This window comes from Macaca thibetana, chromosome 16, assembly GCF_024542745.1.
Source record: "Macaca thibetana thibetana isolate TM-01 chromosome 16, ASM2454274v1, whole genome shotgun sequence".
NCBI classification, from domain to species: domain Eukaryota; kingdom Metazoa; phylum Chordata; class Mammalia; order Primates; family Cercopithecidae; genus Macaca; species Macaca thibetana.
In genome coordinates this window covers 77,192,394-77,213,402 of record NC_065593.1, presented here as the reverse complement: position 1 = coordinate 77,213,402, position 21,009 = coordinate 77,192,394, and the positions used below count along the sequence as shown (strand labels likewise).

General features: G+C 40.1%; 1 protein-coding gene, 1 non-coding gene and 2 pseudogenes across 51 annotated transcripts in view; all 4 read left to right on the top strand.

The window, feature by feature from the left end:
* The window catches only part of LOC126939504 (uncharacterized), a 557,395-nt gene that overhangs the window by 518,095 nt on the left and 18,291 nt on the right, over nt 1-21,009 (top strand). For all 50 annotated transcript variants that reach the window (XM_050764859.1, XM_050764858.1, XM_050764860.1 and 47 more), the window contains 5 exons: nt 2,045-2,135; nt 6,400-6,476; nt 10,094-10,237; nt 11,526-11,597; nt 13,017-13,137. In XM_050764859.1, coding sequence (XP_050620816.1) covers nt 2,045-2,135; nt 6,400-6,476; nt 10,094-10,237; nt 11,526-11,597; nt 13,017-13,137 — 505 coding nt within the window. The remainder of the gene's footprint in view (nt 1-2,044; nt 2,136-6,399; nt 6,477-10,093; nt 10,238-11,525; nt 11,598-13,016; nt 13,138-21,009) is intronic.
* LOC126939478 (60S acidic ribosomal protein P2-like) lies at nt 539-1,075 on the top strand (annotated as a pseudogene).
* On the top strand, nt 2,187-2,249 carry LOC126940015 (U7 small nuclear RNA). Its single transcript, XR_007720542.1, has one exon. It is a non-coding gene; the product is annotated as a U7 small nuclear RNA (small nuclear RNA).
* On the top strand, nt 15,683-16,431 carry LOC126939513 (40S ribosomal protein S23-like; annotated as a pseudogene).

The following is a 21,009-nucleotide window of genomic DNA, read 5'->3' as shown; positions in this document are numbered from 1 at the left end:
ACCCTTTATTGGATTCCTGATCTGATTGAAGCCCAGAAGTGGTAGGTAGCACGGCTTAAAAGTAGGTAAATATCACAATTTTGTAGGATTCTATGCTAAGTCCTTTTTAAAAAATCTATAATCTATGAGAATTGAAGGTATTTTTTTAAAGTAATGATTATTTTGAGGCATGGGGATGATTTCACAGCACCTTTCAAGTGCCTGAATTGTTGAGCCATTCCGGAGTTCCCAGCTCTGTGGTAGGTTTTCAGATTTTGAGGACTTGTAATTGATTTGTTTAGAAACAACTGCTTTCTGGGCTCTGAGGTGAAGACCTGGGAAAATGGATCAAATTCTAACCAAACATTCAGAGACCTTTTTTCCTCGTGGTTGAATAGTATTCAATTATCCATTATTCCTAAGTCAGCAACCTAGTTTTCTTATCAGTGAGCTATCAAATACACTCTACATTTTGAAAAGATAGTTGGAAAGAAAAGAACAACAAAGGGGGAAGTCCTACCAACCCAGCTTCTGGTCCATAAGCCCTGTTTCTCAAACTATGCCAAGTGGAAAGGCGACGGTAATTCATGAGTTCCTTCCGCGGTCTAGGGTAGCAGAACTGCATTGTATTCCACCCCCATTCCTACTGTTAACCAAGACCAGTTGGGTTTTTCCTCCCTGACTCCGCCGAGGTTGCATGCATGGAGGCCTCGCCGCCGCCGCTACCGCTACCGTAGACGCCGGCCCAGGTGCGCTAGGTCGCCTCCCACCTGCTAGCTGCCCTCGGGGGCAACCCCTCCCTCAGCGCCAAAGACATCAAGAGGATCCTGGGCAGCGTAGGCATCGAGGCGGACGACGACCAGCTCAACAAGGTTATCAGTGAGCTGAATGAAAAAAGCATTGAAGACGTCATTGCCCAGGATATTGGCAAGGTTGCCAGTGTACCTGCCGGTGGGGCTGTGGCTGTCTCTGCTGCCCCAGGCACTGCAGCTCCTGCTGCTGGTTCCACCCCCGCTGCAGCAGAGGAGAAGAGGAGGAGGAGGAGGAGGTGTCCAAAGAGTCAGACAATGACATGGGATTTGGTCTCTTTTATTAAATTCCTGCTCCCCTGCAAATAAAGCCTTTTTACACATCTAAAAACAAAAACAAACCAAAAACAGTTGGTTCCCAAGAAGTGACAGGGCAGGGATGAGTCTCCCAAAAAGACACCCTGGGAAAAACTACTTACTACTAGGCAGGTATCTAAGATGTAAACAAGTAGGCAAATACATTTTATTCTTTGTCAATTATGACTTGAAATGCTCTACTGATTTCATAATTAAATAGCATCTTTAAATAACTTTTTCCAAATATTTCCAGAATGCTCATTATCTGTGTCACATGGCACCATTTGTATTATTTAAAGTGTGCAACTAGATGATTTGGTATATGTATACATTGTTAAATAATCACCACAATCAGTCTAAGTAACATATTCATCACTTCACATAGCTACTATTGTGTGTGTGTGTGTGTGTGTGTGTGTGTGTGTGTGTGTGTGTGTAGTGAGAACACTTAGGATCTAATCTCTTAGCAAGTTTCAGGTATACAGTACGGTATTATTACCTATAGTCACCATGTTGTTCATTAGATCTTCAGAATTTATTCATCTTCAAACTTTGTATCACTGACCGACATCTCCCCGTATCTCCTTCCTCAACCACCATTCTACTCTCTGCTTCTATGAGTTTGACTATTTTAGATTGCACATATTAGTTAGATCATATAGCAGTCTTTCTGTATCTGGTTTATTTCACTTGGCATTTATTTTTACATAGGATCAGAATGACACTAATTGAAGGGGGAGCAGCGACAAGCAACTTTGCTTGGAAATCTGGGAACAATGAAGGGGTGTTTCCATATGGCCTTCCAACTTTATGCATACCTCTAACTTGAGTTTGCATCTATTACCATTCCTTGAGGCCCTAGACTTTTCAAACTCCAGGCTTTGAGCAGAAAAAGTTGCAAAAGAATATCAAGAATTAATCTGTAAACTGATTTCTTAATTGTATATTCTGAATTCCAGACAGAGTCACTGGCCACATGGCAGTTTCAGAAATTAAACCAAAATTTAAGCTGAATCCTCTAACAAAGGTACCCATCTCCCACAGTAAAAGGTAAGTAATGAATGTATTAAGGGTGATAAATGTATTATGATAAAAAATTATTAGTGCTACAGCTCTTTCAGAATTTTGTCTAGCAGGTTTTCCGATCTTTACCAGGAAGCCCCTTTAAAAAAGGAAATTATTAAGATTATTGGCCGGGTGCAGTGGCCCACACCTGTAATCCCAGCACTTTGGGAGGCCGAGGTGGGCGGATCACGAAATCAAGAGATCGAGACCATCCTGGTCAACATGGTGAAACCCTGTCTGTACTAAAAATACAAAAATGAGGTGTGGTGTCATGTGCCTGTGGTCCCAGCTACTCAAGAGGCTGAGGCAGGAGAATTGCTTGAACTTGGGGTACAGAGGTTGCAGTGAGCTGAGATCATGCCACTGCACTCTAGCCTGGTGACAGAGCGAGACTCCATCTCAGAAAAAAAAAAAATTATTAATATATTAAATACTCATAAAGATTATGATGAAACAATTAAAATACTCTTCAAATATTTATTATATGGTAAGTTTAGTTATAAAACAAAACATTGGAATTGAAGAGAAAGATTTTTTATGAAAAGAAAAAGATATACATCTTTTTTGATAGGAAGAGCAGAATTCTCCCTCCTGTCCTCCCAAAGAAGAAGCTGTTTTTATGTTAGTATACAAAATACTCTAGGGGGCTCAAGGAGTTATAAGTTATACCTTGAGATATTTTGAGTGCCAGTTTAAAGAAGAAAAAATTTAGAAGCTCATAAAGAAGACTTAAACCTATAACCAAGTCAAAGTGTAGAAAAAGGGTCTATATTTCAAATATAGCTGGTAAACAAAAGCTGGTAAATCAGCCATGATTGACCCTGGGCTAAAATTGGGAAGGGAGATTTGCCTGTGACATTAACAATAGCTTTTTCTCAGTCACCTAACAACAAATTTAAATAAGCAGCCACTAATGACCAAAACTGAGAGCCTGATCTATATTTTATCAGATCATAAGAAGAATATTTCTTTCCTCTTTCACAATTATCCATTTACTTTCTATTTTGAGTGTATCTTTTCTAGTGTCCTTGACTCTGCAAGCTATCTTTTGAGGTAGTGAGTTCCTTGTCACTGAAAGTAGTTAAGCAAAAACCAGACAACACTACATGTAAAGGGAATTCCTACATTAGATGAGAGGCTGGATTAGGTTCATTCCAAATGTAAGGTTCTTCAGTCATTTGAAACTTTGTAAAATAAAGTCTTTCTCCAATGTTTGATCCAAGGTAAGGTTTGAAATTGTGCCATGACTGTCTTTTTAAAGACAGGTAATAAGAACTTTACATTGCCTGGCCAGGCATGGTGGCTCACATCTGTAATCCCAGCACTTTGAGAGGCTGAAGTGGGTGGATCACTTGAGCCCAGGAATTTGAGACCAGCCTCTACCAAAAAAAGATACGAAAATTAGCTGGGTGTGGTGGTGCACACCTGTAGTCCCAGCTACTCCAGGGGCTGAGGTGAGAGGATTGCTTGAGCCCAGGAGGCAGAGGATAGGGTGAGCTAAGATTGCACCACTGCATTTCAGCCTGGGCAATAGAGCAAGACCCTGTCTCAAAAGGAAAAAAAAAAAGATCTTTACACTGCCTTGAATTCTGCTTTCCTCCTGCTTCTTGAGAACCTAGTATCTCCCTATCTACTGCATCTTTTACATCATGCAAAAGAAATTTGTTTATATTTAGAAATACAGATGGTCCCCAACTTAACAATGGTTCAACTTACCATTTTTTGACTTTATAGTGGTACAAAAGCAATACTCATCCAGTAGAAACTCAACTTCAAATACTCATACAACCATTCTGTTTTTCACTTTTAGTACAGGAGTCAATAAATTACATGAGGCATTCAACACTTTATTACAAAATAGGCTTTGTGCTGGATGATTTTGCCCACATGTAGGCTAATGTAAGTGTTCTGAGCACATTTGAGGTAGGCTCGGCTAAGCTATGTAGGTTAGGTGAATTAAATGCATTTTCAATTTACAATATTTTCAACTTATGATGGGTTTATAAGGATGTAACCCCATCATGAATCAAGGAACATCAGTAAAATAAATATAAAATAACCTATCTGAGTAAGGACAAACCCGAGCTTCAGAAATTACAGGTTGGGCACAGTGGCACACACTTGCCATCCCAACACTTTGGGAAGTAGACGAGGGAGGAACACTTGAGCCCAGGAGTTCAAGACCAGCCTGAGCAACATAAGGAGATCTCGTCTCTACAAAAAATAAAAAATTAGCTGGGTATGGTGGCATGCACCTATGGTTCCAATTACGCGGGAGGCTGAGGTGGAAGGATTCTTGAGCCTGGGTGGTCAAGGCTGCAGTGAGCCACGATCACACCACTGCACTCCAGCCTGGACCACAGAGGGAGACTCTGTCTTGAAAAAATGAGAGAAAGAGAAGAAATGCAAGTAAGTAATAAAGAGGAAGCACCAGAAGAAGAATTCAATGTTAGTAAAAACTGAGAAAATAAGACAAGTTAGATAAAATTCCACTTTCAAAAGTTAAGAACAGTTCTGAGACTATTACCTCCTTTTCTCCCAGGCCCCTCTTTGAAAATGAGTTGAATCTAATAAATACTTTAGGGGATACTAAATTAATAAACCATAATAATTTTTTGTTTAACTACAATGTTTAGTATTTCTTCTAGTTTTACTTTTTTGAGACAAGAGTCTCGCTCTGTCACCCAGGCTGGATTGCAGCGACGTGATCTCCACTCCCAAGTATCTGGGACTACAGGCGCCCGCCACCATGCCTAGCTAATTTTTTTTTTTTTTAATTTTTAGTAGAGACGAGGTTTCACTGTGTTAGCCAGGATGGTCTTGATCTCCTGACCTCGTGATCCACCCGCCTCGGCCTCCCGAAGTGCTGGGATTATAGGCGTGGGCCACTGTGCCCGGCCTAGTTTTACTTTTTAAACTGCTTATAAAGCCACAAAACTATGAGATTTCATATTTTTTAAACTTTTAGTTCTACAAGTATCAAAACTAAAGACACTTTAAATAAATTTATAAAATTGATTATAATTAAATGTTTGAGTTAAGTCACATTTACTTAAATGTAATTAAATTTTACTTATCATATTATAAGCAAACCCAGTTTTATATGATGTATTTTTGTGTTCTTAAACTAATAAATTACTTCAGATCTGTACAAAGTATCTTGAAAGTATTAATATGTTCCTGCCTTTCCCAGATTTTACTTTCCTGAATAAAGGAAAGGTCACCCAGGGTTTCAGATTTTCAGAAGCGTTCTCTATCTTTGTTTCTCTCTCTTACACACACATACATATGCTGTTAAAAATGCAATTTGACAATTGTAAAATAGTTGTAAAAGTTTTTTTAAAAAGAAAGTTGTAAAATAGTCATAGATGCAAAGGTTTCTCTGTAAGGGTATTCACCACAACAATGTTTATGCTTTTTTAAAATTTGAAACTCAAGGCTGAGAGTTGGAGCCAGAAAAAAAAGAAAATTGAAACAACTTCTATTTCTAACAACAGGAATAGTGTAAAGCATTATGTCCTTGATTTTTGGAGTCAGACAAATCTAGGTTTGAATCTAAGGTCTTCCGTTTACTATCTGTATAGCCTGAGACAAATAATTTAATTACTCTGAGCTTCTGTTTCCTATTGTATAAAATGGGGGAAATCATAACTGGTTTTTTGATTGTTTGTTTGTTTTTGAGATAGGATCTCACTGTCACCCAGGCTGAAGCAAAGTGGTACAATCTTGACTCACTGCTGCCTTGACCTCCCAAGCACAAGCATTCCTCCCACCTCAGCCTCCTGAGTGGCTAAGACTACAGGCCCTTGCCAGCACATCTGGCTAATTTTTTTTGGTTTTTGTAGAGACAGGGTGTTGCTATGTTGCCCAAGCTGGTCTTGAGCTCCTGGGCTCAAGCGATTCTCTTGCCTTGACCTCCCAAAGGGCTAGGATTATAGCCACCATGGCGGGCCTGAAATTATAATTTTTTAAGGGAGGGGTGTTGGGCATCCATGGCTGGCCTGAAATTACAATTTTTTAAGGGAGGGGTGATGGGCAAGTTTAGGGCAGAGGTGGATCTCAGTGGCCAACATTTTCTCACTGTTCATCCTATAGCTATTGACTATCCTAAATAGAAGATCCCTTAGGATAGTAGACTGGATACATTGAGATGCTACAGTCATTCCAGTAGCAGAAACTGATGAATAGGACTAATGTCTGCTGGTTTCACATATGTAGTAAATCTAAGTATTTTCATATCTTTCCTCAGGGATAGAGACTTACCAGGATCTCTTCAATGCCAATTACAACACAAAGAAAAGAAGCTAAGTGCTTCACAAATGGCAGGTAATGAGAATCATCCTCAAAATTGAAGCATAGATAACAGCTCCTTAATATGTCTGATCCTTTCTTCTCTAAGAAAGATCTGAGATTTCACAGGTTGTCTACACCACCATCATTTGAGAGAAAGGGAAAAAAACTTATATTTTTGTGAGACAGGAGGGAAATTGCTTTTAAATGGACATCTCCCTAGAATTTAGTCAGTGCTGGTCAAATAATTGTATTCAAAGAAGAACTTGTGGGTGTGGAAAAGAACAAATGCAAAAATAACAAAAATAACAAAAGAACAAGTATAAATCAAGTAATAAAGAATACAAACACAGCTACAGTCCTAGGATTTCTCAAAGAAAAAAATATAATGATAAAATGAGCTACACTGGTTAAAGTTTATTCATCCAAACAACAAATATTTATTTAATGCCAAAAATGTACTAGGCGTGGGAAACATAACAAAACAAGTTAGACATGGTAGGACCTGATAGGAAGTCTAACAGGGAAGACAGTCTGTTAAACCATGAACTTGCTGGGCACAGTGGCTCACACCTGTAATCCCAGCACTTTGGAAGCCTGAGGCAGGCCAGGCCGATCACCTGAGGTCAGGAGTTCAAGACCAGCTTGGCCAATATGGTGAAACCCTGTCTCTACTAAAAATACAAAACTTAGCTGGGCGTGGTGGTGGACACCTGTAATCCCAGCTATTTGAGAGGCTGAGGCAGGGAGAATTGCTTGAACCTGGGAAGTGGAGGTTGCAGTGAGCAGAGATCACACCACTGCACTCAAGCCTGGCCGACAAAGCGAGACTCCATCTCAGAAAAAAAGCCACGAACTTGCTGAATAAATCATTTAAATAACAATATAACAAAAGTTATGATAGGAAAAGTATAGAGTGTTATAGGAGCTTAAAGGAAAGCCTCCTAAATTTAGTCTTGTGAGGGAAGAAGGGGAGTCCCAGAGAAGGCTGAATGGCGACTAGGAGTAAATCAGGCAAATAGTGCTGAGAGGAGTGTTCTAGGCAAAAAGAACAGAATCTACAAAGGCCAGAGAAAAGGGAAAACATCATGCACTAGAAAAATTCAAAGAAGTCAAGTGTGGCTATGTTTGGTTGCGTCTGGTTTCTGGAGAGGCTGATGCTTTACTCCACTAAATTTAGAACCAATTTAGAAATTGACCCAGGAGACAGAAATGAATCAAAGAATCAATCGACTTTGACCAGCCCTGAGAGGGGCAGTCCCTCCAGGGCCAGCAAGGCCCCAGATAACAAAACATCAAATATGGAAACTAGAAAATGTGTTCCTTACAGTGCTTAATCCTCACAGCTTTCCTATGAGAGGTTAATTTGTTCATTCTATAAATATTTATTGAATACTTCAAGATCCCTAGCATCTCCCATCCTCACTGTCAATAGGTCTCCTTTCTTTCATGAAGAAAACTGAAGCAATCAGAGTAGAATGTCCATAGACTCTCACTTCCATGTCTGCCTCCTTACCAGCATCTGTATCCATATACTCTGTCTTCCAACAACTTTTTCTATTTGAGCAATAAAAATTAATAATACAGAATTGATTATAACCCAAAGTATAAAATAAACATCCATGAATCCACACTGATAGAAATAAATGACTAATTTTTTTTTTTTTTTTTTGAGATGGAGTCTCGCTCTGTCACCCAGACCGGAGTGCAGTGGTGCGATCTTGGCTCACTGCAAGCTCTACCTCCCGGTTCACACCATTCTCCTGCCTCAGCCTCCCGAGTAGCTGGGACTACAGGTGCCCGCCACCACGCCCGGCTAATTTTTCGTATTTTTTAGTAGAGATGGGGTTTCACCGTGATAGCCAGGATGGTCTTGATCTCCTGACCTCGTGATCCGCCCGCCTTGGCCTCCCAAAGTGCTGGGATTACAGGCAGGAGCCACCGCTCCCAGCCATAAATGACTAAATTTTTAATAGGAAGAAGAGACAAATGGCAGAGGTAGCAATAGCTGGAGGGGGAAATGGGGTCACAATGTACTTTTTAAGGGAGAAATAGCAAAAGTTTATACAACAATAGGATTGATATAATAGAAAATGAAAAAATGATATTTCCCTTACCTAAGGGGGGACCCTTTCTTAGGTAAATTCTTTGAATATGAGAGAGGGGATGAGTTCCAATCCACAAGGGAGGGATTGGCTCTGGATAAGAGCATACAGTTTATTTGCAGCGCAGAGAGAAAGGAAGGTCATGTAGGTACAGGTGCTAGTCAGGAAACAGACACAAAGGTGGGAGTGTGTAGGAATTCCATTTCTCTTCTTCTTTCTAATCATCCACCCAGAATTACTTTTTCTTTTTTCCATGGTATGTATCACCTTCTAAAATGGCATCTAATTTATCTATTTATTACATTTATATGAAGGCACAGATCTTTGTCTATGTAGTGCGCTAATATATCCTAAGCACTTGGAGCAATGCCTGGTCCATGGAAAGCATGCAATCAATATTTGTTGACTGCCTACTAACATGCAAGAGATAATGGGAAAAACAGAAACAAGTCAGAGATAGTTTGGTTCCAGCCCTAGAGAAGCCTACCTTTTATCAAGGAGAAAGATATTACCTTTTTACATTACATACTTACAGAGCAGGTATCATTATCTCTGTAGGAGATTAATCATTCTTATACATAGAGATGCTGAGACTTGAACATGATATGAAGTAAGTTTTATTTTGGTGTCATTTGGAATATATTTTGTTCCCGGTTTATTTCCTCATTCACTAATTTCAGAAAATACTTATCTAATTTTGGCTCCAGTTAGTGCCTTGACTATTTCTTTGAAAAACTTTGGATCCATATAAAACACACACACATATATATAATTTGGGTCCAATTTGACAAATTAGTTTTCTATTGCTGCTGTAACAAATTGCCACACACATAACAGCTTAAAACAACACAAATTTATTATCTCACAGTTCTATAAGTCAGAAGTGCAGGTGGGCACAGCTGGTTTCTTTTCTCTGTGTCTTATAGGACTGAAATTAAGGTGTTGGCCAGCCTGGCCTCTTATTTAGGGGCTCTGGAGGAGAATCTGCTTCCAGTCTCATTCAGATTTTTGGCAGAATTCTGTTCTTTTCTCTTGTAGGGCTGACATTCCAGTTTCCCTGCTGTTTATCAGCCAGGAGCTTCTCAGCCTCTTTAGCAGGCAGAGAAGTTCCTGGCTGATAAACCAGCAATGGTGGGTGAGGTCTTTCTCATGCTCTAAATCTCTCTGATTTCTGCCACATCTCTCTGGCTTCTAGCTATATAAGGGATCATGTAATTAGATCAAGCCCAGAAGAATCTATCTTAATTATATGTACAAAGTCCCTTTTGCCATGTAAGATAGCATATTCACAGGTTAAGGGATTACAGTGTGGATATCTTTGGAAGGCCATCTTACTTACCAACACTTGGTTTTGCAACAGTTAGTTCATTCCAGTTCAAGTTCCATGGAAGGATACTGTATAAGAAATGTCTATTAAGCACTCATTTTTTTCACAATCCTTTTTTTAGAACATGATCTCCAGTCAACTATATTGTCTGTCCTAGTCCTATTAGTGTATATACTTCTTCTTGAATAACTGTCCTGAATAACTTAATCCTATTTCCCCAGCTTTCCAAGATGCCTACAACTTCTTCAACAAGGACAAAACTGGCTGTATTGATTTCCATGGACTGATGTGCACTGTAGCTAAGCTGGGAATGAATCTAACCAAGCATGATGTCTATAATGAATTGAAATGTGCTGATATTGATCGTGAGTCATTTGGCTTCTCATTGCTTTTCCCATAAAAGATTTTTGTGAATATATAGTTTTCTTTTAATGACTGTATAAACATGAGAAACAAACCTTATTTACTTGCCCCCATATATATATATATTTGTATATTTGCATATTTGTATATGTTTGTAGACTATATATTTGAATACTATATACAAATATGCATATATGTATATATCCATATATCTATGTATACACACACATATGTATCCTTAAAGAGACACACACATATGTGTATGTGTCTGTGTGTGTATGGTATATGTCCCTTTAAGGAGATCAGTGAGGTATGTGTACAAGTTGTGAAATCAAATTAATCCTAGAAAATGGACTATTTGAAAAATGCTGTGTAGAAGCCAAGAGTGATTGTCTGATTTCAATATCAAATTCAGGTTACCTGTCCTGATGTACATGGAAGCTGTACATGGAGGGTGCCCTGAAATAACAGATACAAAAGCAGTAACAATGTTAATAATGACTCATTACCAAGAGAATTCAAGCCTTTTGTTTCTGTTTGAATCAAAATAGAACAAATCTTTCTTTTTCCATCAAGTCCTACCTACATTGAATTTTAAATGCCCTAGCACTTTTGTTGGTATTTTTAAAGCGTACAGGTAATGTTTTTAGTGAATATACTGACCAAATTATTAGTAGCCCAAACTGATATGCTGTGTGAAAAATATATTCAGCATATTATCTCCTCTCACCTCTCTCCACCCCATTCAATGTCAGTGCCCCATTCAATCAACATCAGTTCCACCTGTCATTCAATGTCACTTAAGGTGTCACTTGCTTCTACTAACAGTGTCAAATTTTTCTATTATTTCATGGAAACACACACATACCCCTCTAATAATATTCATCATCCTTCAGTTTTAGAGGAAATGGAATACAGCTTGGGGATGTTAAAAGTAGGAATAATAGGGGCGGTTATAGCATGGGAAGACAGGGCAGATTCCTTGCAAACATGGCCAGGCTCTGAGAAAAGAGCAGGCGGACAGACTGCAATGGCTGGGTGCTCCTGGCTGGATGTTTACAACCAGTGTTGCTTCTATGGGCTGTGGAGGACTCACATAATGGTGCTAAGACCACTTCAAGAAGACCAGGGCTCACCTGAGCATATTTCCAATGCTCTTTCTTTGCTCAATTCAAATGCTCTTTTTTTAATATTAAATCATCCAGAGTGTTTTAATTTTTACATTTAATATATACTCTGATAATTAAAATACATCTTATCATTGTCCTGAGTCTCAGATTTTTGTTGCAGGAGATGGGAAGGTGAACTTCTCAGACTTTATCAAGGTGCTAACAGATAAGAATCTCTTCCTCAAGGCAGTGGGTGAGTAGAGACGTTATGAACAGAAGGCAGTTGGGCAGCTACAACTCACTGCACAGTAAACATCATTCACAGGCTTCCAGTTGGGAGACAGGTCAGGAAGGTGTAGTCTGGGATGTGAGTTACTTTTGAACTGCTTCTCCAGAACAGTATTTGCTAAACAAATTGGTACAGTGTTAACTACATCAGGCAGGCACTTGCACTGTCCAGATGCCTCCTGCAGGAGACACTGCCCTTTGGTCTCCAGTGAGAACACTGAGTGAGTGACTGGTGTAGAAAAATTTGGCTGCCTTCTACAATGTCTGAATCCTTTTTTTTTTTTTTTTTTTTTTTTTGAGACAGAGTCTTGCTCCGTCGTCCAGGCTGGAGTGCAGTGGTGCGATCTCGGTGCACTGCAAGCTCTGCCTCCCGGGTTCATGCCATTCTCCTGCCTCAGCCTCCCAGTAGCTGGCACTACAGGTGCCCGCCACCACACTCGGCTAATTTTTTGTATTTTTAGTAGAGATGGGGTTTCACAGCATTAGCCAGGATGGTCTCGATCTCCTGACCTCGTGATCCACCCACCTCGGCCTCCCAAAGTGCTGGGATTACAGGCGTGAGTCACTGCGCCTGGCCTATAATGTCTGAATTATTTACCAAGTGTATGCACTACTTTGAGAGGCATTGCTTTTATTTTTTAAAAAAATTTTTTTTCATAAAAAGAAAAATGCACTCTCTCATGTAAATCTAGAGTGTCGATAATTTACTGTTCTTGAAAAAATAGCTTCCTCACACTGATGAAGCCTCTACCCTCAGTGCTAGGGCTGGAGAGTCTGCTGCAGGTTAGAAAGCATTAGTTAAGGTGTCACATGCTTCCACTAAGTAATAGAAAATAATTTTTCTGTTATTTCTCCCCCAAGGTTATAAATGATGTGTAGGTGTCGTTGAAATATTGTCATTAATCCCCTCACGGTTTGTTTATAAGTTTAACAGGCTGCCTTGGAAAAGCTAATCATTATTCATGTTTTCTAGGATAAACATTCCAAATTCCAAATACTGTATACAGTTTTGAAAATATATTCATTCATAAGCTATGAACTGTTCTTAGGATAAAGAGAAGTTATTTCTTACAAGTAGTACTATAGTAATGGGAGTTTGCCTAGAACCAGGAAATAATCATTAACACAAAATTCATGTTTGTGTTAAAAATATTACTACATTTGCTTAGACGTTATTGAACTAAAAGTATTTTTTAACATTCCATTTTATTCTGTCTGCTCAGTAACCAAAATGGCCTTTCTACCAAATAGAACAGACTTTTAATGTTTTACTGTACCTCTAGTTCCTGACTTGATATTATTATTATAAATAATCAGTAAAGACATGGTCGATTTCTAATTTCAGAAGGTATTTAAAAATCTATCTTTTGTTTTCCCTCCATAGTTCCAGAAAAGGAGACCTGTTTAGATTTAGCTGGCAACCCCGGAATCCTATTGTTTGAAATCCTATCAAAGCTTCTAGAGACTTCAGCCCTACCCAAAAAGTCTATACTAGAAATAGTAAGGTAAGTGAGAAGGAAAGGAGCAAAAACAGCCTTCTCAGAAGCATTATGAAGATATTAACATGGCAGTCACCTCTCACTAACATCCAACTCCACAGGGTCTGGTCCAAAACTAAGGAGAAGAAGGTATCTGGGCAAATGCCCTTGTGCTACATCGTGAGACCTTATTCCCTCATCTCCACAATCCTGCCCAGTTCTAAAACTGCAAGGCTGACCTCAAACCACCTCAGGGCCCCACTGAGGACCTAAGACAACCAAGAAATTTTAGCCTCCTCTATCTCAGGCCAAAGAATCCCAGCAGAACAAGACTTTTCCAGGAATAATTTTGGGTGGGCTTAGAAATCTAGTTTGGAATATAAGATGCTCTTGTTCATGCTGAAACTACCAGGGGATCTTGAGATGAGGTACAGCAAATTCATACCTCTGAAAGTAGCCTTTGGACTAGAGCAGAGCCAGAATTAGACTTGAGACTAAAGGATGAGGAAACATTCTCATCCTTTAAACCTTTAATTCTTATCCTTTAAATAAATAACACACACCAACTGTGTTATTTATTCCAGCAAGTAGTGCTGAAAGTAAATCACTTCAATCTATTTTTATCATTGTCTTATAGAAATTAAACAAATGTTGCTATTATCAGTCTTTTTCAACTCATACTCCTTCAAAGCATTCCAGTCTCCACCTAGAGAGACTTAAGAGTATAGAATACCACCAACAATGTAAAAATCTCCTTCTGCCCCTCAATAGGTAGTCTCTTTATACTCTCCTATCTCTCTGTCAGATGTAGAATAGAGGATGCACAAAATTCTACTTTTCATTCCAACTCAAAGACACTTAGTAAAGCCTAATGTTAGTATACAAATTCGATACTTGGTTTAACTTCTCGATCTCAGTTTCCTCATCTATAAAAAGGGAATGATAATACCTACCTTATAGGACAATTGTGGGACTGATGTGTGACAATACATGTGAAGTGCTTAGCATATTGTAAGAGCTCAATAAATGTTAGCTATTATTATTGTGTGGAAGTAACTAGACTAAGCACACACATATTATCTTGAAAATTGAAGCTTCAGCTGGGCGGTGACTCACGCCTGTAATCCCAGCACTTTGGGAGGCTGAGGCAGGCGAATCACAAGGTCCGGAGTTTGAGACCAGCCTGGCCAACATGATGAAACCCTGTCTCTACTAAAAATACAAAAATTAGCCGGGCGTAGTGGTGGGTGCCTGTAATCTCAGCTACTCGGGAGGCCAAGGCAGGAAAATAGCTCGAACCTGGGATGCGGAGGTTGCAGTGAGCCGAGATCACTCCACTGCACTGCAGCCTGGGCAACAGAGTGAGACTCTATCTCAAAAAAAAGAAAAAAGGAAAAAAAAGAAAATTGAAGCTTCATTTAAAAAAAATTATAGCCAAGCACCATGGCGCGTACCTGTAATCTCAGCCACTCAGGGGGTGGAGATGGGAGGATGACTTAAGACCAGAAGCTCCATACTAGCCTGGGCAACATAGCAAGACCCCCAACTCTACAAAATTTAAAAAATTAACTAGGCATGGTGGCAAATACCTGTAGTCCAAGCTATTCAAGAAGTTCCTTTGAGCCCAGGAATTTGAGGTCACAGTGAGCTATGATTGTGCCACTGCACTCCAACCTGGGCAACAGAGTGAGACCTTCCTCTAAAAAAAAATAAAAATAGGCCGGGCGCGGTGGCTCAAGCCTGTAATCCCGGCACTTTGGGAGGCCGAGACGGGCGGATCATGAGGTCAGGAGATCAAGACCATCCTGGCTAACCCGGTGAAACCCCGTCTCTACTAAAAAGTACAAAAAACTAGCCGGGCGAGGTGGCGGGCGCCTGTAGTCCCAGCTACTCAGGAGGCTGAGGCAGGAGAATGGCGGGAACCCAGGAGGCGGAGCTTGCAGTGAGCTGAGATCTGGCCACTGCACCCCAGCCTGGGCGACAGAGCAAGACTCCGTCTCAAAAAAAAAAAATAAAAAATAAAAAAATAAAAATAAATTTTTTTAAAAAGAATATACATATTATCTAATTTAATCCTCACCTCCCTAATGAGTATATACTATGATCACTCCCACTTTACAGATGAAAAAGCTGCAGCACAGGTCAGTTAAATAACTTGCCCAAGAGGGAGTTGTACCTATATTTTAGCACAGTCTGATTCCAGAACTCATGCTCTTATTTATCTCCCTATACTGCCTCTCACACCCAGTAAGTGCTTAGGAAATGTTAGCTGATGTTGGCGTTTTCACTGTTATTGTGGCGTGGCTATTACTTATCTGGTTATCTTATCTGGTTATTATTTATCTGGTCATCTTGCTATTGCCTGATAACTAAGGAGATTAAAAATGTTTAAGACATAGTATTTAACGTATAAATGGAGACATTTTGAGAGGCTAAGGTGCATGGATCACTTGAGCCCATGAGTTTGAGACCAGCCTGGGCAACCTGGTGAAACCCCGTGTCTACAAAAAGTAGCTCTTTCTTTTTTTTTTTTTTAATTAGCTCTTTCACTCAGGCCTGTGGTGACAACAGGATGGGCAAGTATCATGGACTTCATGCTGCTAGGAAGCCCTATAGTCACTGACGAGACCAGAAGTGGCATGATAAACAGTACAAGAAAGCCCATTTGGGCACAGCCCTGAAGGCCAGCCCTTTTGAGGGTTGCATGAGAGGTGCTTCTCATGCAAAAGGAATTGTGCTGGAAAAAGTAGAGGTTGAAGCCAAACAGCCAAATTCTGCCATCAGGAAGTGTGCCAGCATCCAGCTGATCAAGAATAGCGAGAAAATCACAGCCTTTGTACCCAATGGTGGTTGCTTGAACTTTATTGAGAAAAACGGTAAAGTTCTTGTTGCTGGATTTGGTTAAAAAGGTCATGCTGGGCTGGGCACAGTGGCTCATGCTTGTAATCCCAGCACTTTGGGAGGCCAAGGCAGGTGGATCATGAGGTCAGGAGTTCAAGACCAGCCTGGCCAACATGGTGAAACCCCATCTCTACTAAAAATTTTTAAAAATTAGCTAGGCATGGTGGCAGGCGCCTGTAATCCCAGCTACTCAGGAGGCTGAGGCAGGAGAATCGCTTGAACCTGGGAGGCAGAGGTTGCGTTGAGCTGAGATCATGCCACTACACTTCAGCCTGGGCAATGAGAGCGAGACTCCATCTCAAAAAAAAAAAAAAAAAAAAAAAAGGTGATATTCCTGGAGTCTGCTTTAAGGTTGTCAAAGTACCCAATGTCTCTCTTTTGGCCCTATACAGAGGCACAAAGGAAAGACCAAGATCATAAACTTGAATGGTGAAAACACTGTAGTGATGGGCTAGGTGTGGTGGCTCACGTCTGTAATTCCAACACTTTGGGAGGCCAAGGCAGGTGGATTGCTTGAGGCCAGGAGTTCAAGACCAGCCTGGGCAACATGGTGAAACCCCGTCTCTACTGAAAATAAAAAAATTTGCTGGGTGTGGTACTGTGCGCTTATAATCCCAGCTACTCAGGAGGCCAAGGCACAAGCATCGCTTGAATCTGGGAGGTAGAGGTTGCAGTGAGTCGAGATCGCACCACTGCACTCCAGCCTGGATGACAGAGTGAGACTTAGTCTCAAAAATAAAGGGAAAAAAACCGTAGTGGTAAATTTTTGTATGCAAAAAACAACAAAAAATTAGCCACCATGGTGGCACACACCTGTTGTCTCAGCTACTTAAAGGGCTAAAGCAGGAGGATTGCTTGAGCCTGGGGATCAAGGCTACAGTGAGCCATGTTCACCCCACTGCACTCCAGCCTGGGTGACAAAATGAGACCCTGTCTCAAAAGAAAGAAAGAAAGAAAATAATAATTATATGTGTATACACACACACACAGACACACACATATATGGAGAGAAAAGTCAGAAATATGTGGATATTTAAATAAATATACAGAAGTAAATTAATTCAAAATATGTTAAATAAATGTCAAATAACTGGCAAAGATAATTCATTTAATTTCCTGAGAAAGCAAGTCTTGATTTGGTTAATGGTAGAATTTGATAGGTATTCACATAGTTGATACCATTTATTGAACATATATTAAATGCAAAGCTCTGAGCAAGCACTTTACATACATTAATTTTTCCCTGGCTAATAACTGGTCTCCCTGCTTGCACCTTTGACTGCTGCTCCCCTGCTCTGCCTGCTGAACAGCCTACTCACAACACTCCCTGTGCCTAGCTGACTCCTTGACTCCTACAGCACCAAATGAGTCTTCCAAACACTGCAGATCATATCACTCCTCCACTCAAAACCTTCAAAACCCTCCTATTTCCCTCAGAGTAAAAGCCAAAGTCTTTTTTTCTTTTTTTCTTTTTTGAGACAGGGTCTTGCAGTGGCACCATGATGGTTCACTGAAGCCTCAACCTCCCAGGTTTAAGTGATCCTCCCATCTCAGCCTCCCAAATAGCTGGGATTACAGGTGTGCACCATCACACCTGGCTAATTTTTCTATTTTTTGTGGAGATAGGTGTTCACTATGTTGCCCAGGCTGGTCTCAAACTCCTGGGTTCAAGAGATCTGCTCACCTCAGCCTCCCAAAGTGCTAGGATTATAGGAGTGAGTCACCGCCTGGCCCCAAGCCAAAGCCTTTACAATGACATATTGGCCCTCTATGTGCACTGCATTCCCCTTTGACCTCTTTGACTTTGTCTCTGTTACTCTGCTCTAGCCATGCTGGCCTCCTTACTCTTCCTCATATACATCAAACACGCTCCCACCTCAAGGCCTTTGTTGCACTTGCTTTTCCCTCTATCTGGATACTTTTCCTCTGGGTGGACCATGACTCACTCAACTCACTCTCACTACCTTTGGGTCTTTGTTCAAATGTCATCTCAGCAAAGCCTTCTCTAACCACCCTGTTTAAAACTGCAACCCTCCTACCACTCCCTGTCCCCACTTCTCTGCTTTATTTTTCTTCATACTATTTATCACCTTTTAATATGCAATATAATTTACTTAATCATTTTATTAACTGTACTCTCATGCTATAATGTAAGTTCCTTGAGAACAGGAATTATTTTTTGTGTATTTTATTCACTGCTATCTTCTCAGTATCTATTATAGGAAAATGCTTGATATACACCAAGAGCTCAGTAATTATTTGCTGAATGACCTCCATTTAATAGCCTAATCAAACCAGTGAGGTAGGTCCTGATACCTCCGTTTGCATACAGGCAAGGAGAAAGAGGCACAGAGAAGATCACACTGGGATCTCCAGCCCAGATCTTCCCTCTAGGGTTTCCATCTGCCTACTGGGCATCTCCATTTGTAAGCCCCACAGCCACTTCAAACCAAAAAGGTAAAAACTTAATTTATCTCTTTGTCCATACATACTTCTTTTTTTTTCTTATTTTTTTAAATTATACTTTAAGTTCTAGGGTACATGTGCACAACGTGCAGGTTTGTTACATATGTATACGTGTGCCATGTTGGTGTGCTGCACCCATTAACTCATCATTTACATTAGGTATATCTCCTAATGCTATCCCTCCCCCTTCCCCCCACCCCACAACAGGCCCCAGTGTGTGATGTTCCCCACCCTGTGTCCAAGTCTTCTCATTGTTCAATTCCCACCGATGAGTGAGAACATGCAGTGTTTGGTTTTCTGTACTTGCGATAGTTTGCTCAGAATGATGGTTTCCAGCTTCATCCATGTCCCTACAAAGGACATGAACTCATCCTTTTTTATGGCTGCATAGTATTCCATGGTTTATATGTGCCACATTTTCTTAATCCAGTCTATCATGGATGGACATTTGGGTTGGTTCCAAGTCTTGGCTATTGTGAATAGTGCCACAATAAACATACTTGTGCATGTGTCTTTATAGCAGCATGATTTATAATCCCTTGGGTATATACACAGTAATGGGATGTCTGGGTCAAATGGTATTTCTAGTTCTAGATCCTTGAGGAATTGCCACACTGTCTTCCACAATGGTTGAACTGGTTTACAGTCCCACCAACAGTGTAAAAGTGTTCCTATTTCTCCACATCCTCTCCAGCACCTGTTGTTTCCTGACTTTTTAATGATCGCCATTCTAACTGGCATGAAATGGTATCTCATTGTGGTTTTCATTTGCATTTCTCTGATGACCAGTGATGATGAGCATTTTTTCATGTGTCTATTGGCTGCATAAATGTCTTCTTTTGAGAAGTGTCTGTTCATATCCTTCATCCACTTTTTGATGGGGTTGTTTGATTTCTTTCTTGTAAATTTGTTTCTTTGTAGATTCTGGATATTAGCCCTTTGTCAGATGGGTAGATTGCAAAAATGTTCTCCCATTCTGTAGGAGGCCTGTTCACTCCGTTGGTAGTTTCTTTTACTGTGCACAAGCTCTTTAGTTTAATTATATCCCATTTCTCAATTTTGGCTTTTGTTGCCGTTGATTTTGGTGTTTTAGACATGAAGTCCTTGCCCATGCCTATGTCCTGAATGGTATTGCCTAGGTTTTCTTCAAGGGTTTTTATGGTTTTAGGTCTGACATTTAAGTCTTTAATCCATCTTGAATTAATTTTTGTATAAGGTGTAAGGAAGGAATCCAGTTTCAGCTTTCTACATATGTCTAGCCAGTTTTCCCAGCACCGTTTATTAAATAGGGAATCCTTTACCCATTTCTTATTTTTGTCAGGTTTGTCAAAGATCAGATGGTTGTAGATGTGTGGTATTATTTCTGAGAGCTCTGTTCTGTTCCATTGGTCTATATCTCTGTTTTGGTACCAGTGCCGTGCTGTTTTGGTTACTGTAGCCTTGTAGTGTAGTTTGAAGTCAGGTAGCATGATGCCTCCAGCTTTGTTCTTTTGGTTTAGGATTGTCTTGGCAATGTGGGCTTTTTTTTGGTTCTATACTTTGAAGTAGTTTTTTCCAATTCTGTGAAGAAAGTCATTGGTAGCTTGATGGGGATGGCATTGAATCTATAAATTACCTTGGGCAGTATGGCCATTTTCATGATATTGATTCTTCCTTTCCAGGAGCATGGAATGTTCTTCCATTTGTTTGTGTCTTCTTTTATTTCGTTTAGCAGTGGTTTGTAATTCTCCTTCAAGAGGTCCTTCACATCCCTTGTAAGTTGGATTCCTAGGTATTTTATTCTCTTTGAAGCAATCGTGAATGAGAGTTCAGTCATGATTTGGCTCTCTGTTTGTCTGTTATTGGTGTATAGGAATGCTTGTGATTTTTGCACATTAATTTTGTATCCTGAGACTTTGCTGAAGTTGCTTATCAGCTTAAGGAGATTTTGGGCTGCGATGATGGGGTTTTCTAAATATACAATCATGTCATCTGCAAACAGGGACAATTTGACATCCTTTTTTCCTAATTGAATACCCTTTATTTCTTTCTCCTGCCTAATTGCCCTGGCCAGAACTTCCAACACTATGTTGAATAGGAATGGTGAGAGAGGGCATCCCTGTCTTGTGCTAGTTTTCAAAGGGAATGCTTCCAGTTTTTACTCATTCGGTATGATATTGGCTGTGGGTTTATCATAAATAGCTCTTATTATTTTGAGATACATCCCATCAATACCTAATTTATTGAGAGTTTTTACCATGAAGGGCAGTTGAATTTTGTCAAAGGCCTTTTCTGCATCTATTGAGATAATCATGTGGTTTTTATCTTTGGTTCTGTTTATATGATGGATTACATTTATTGATTTGCGTATGTTGAACCAGCCTTGCATCCCAGGGATGAAGCCCACTTGATCATGGTGGATAAGCTTTTTGATGTGCTGCTGGATTCGGTTTGCCAGTATTTTATTGAGGATTTTTGCATCGATATTCATCAGGGATATTGGTCTAAAATTCTCTTTTTTTGTTATGTCTCTGCCAGGCTTTGGTATCAGGA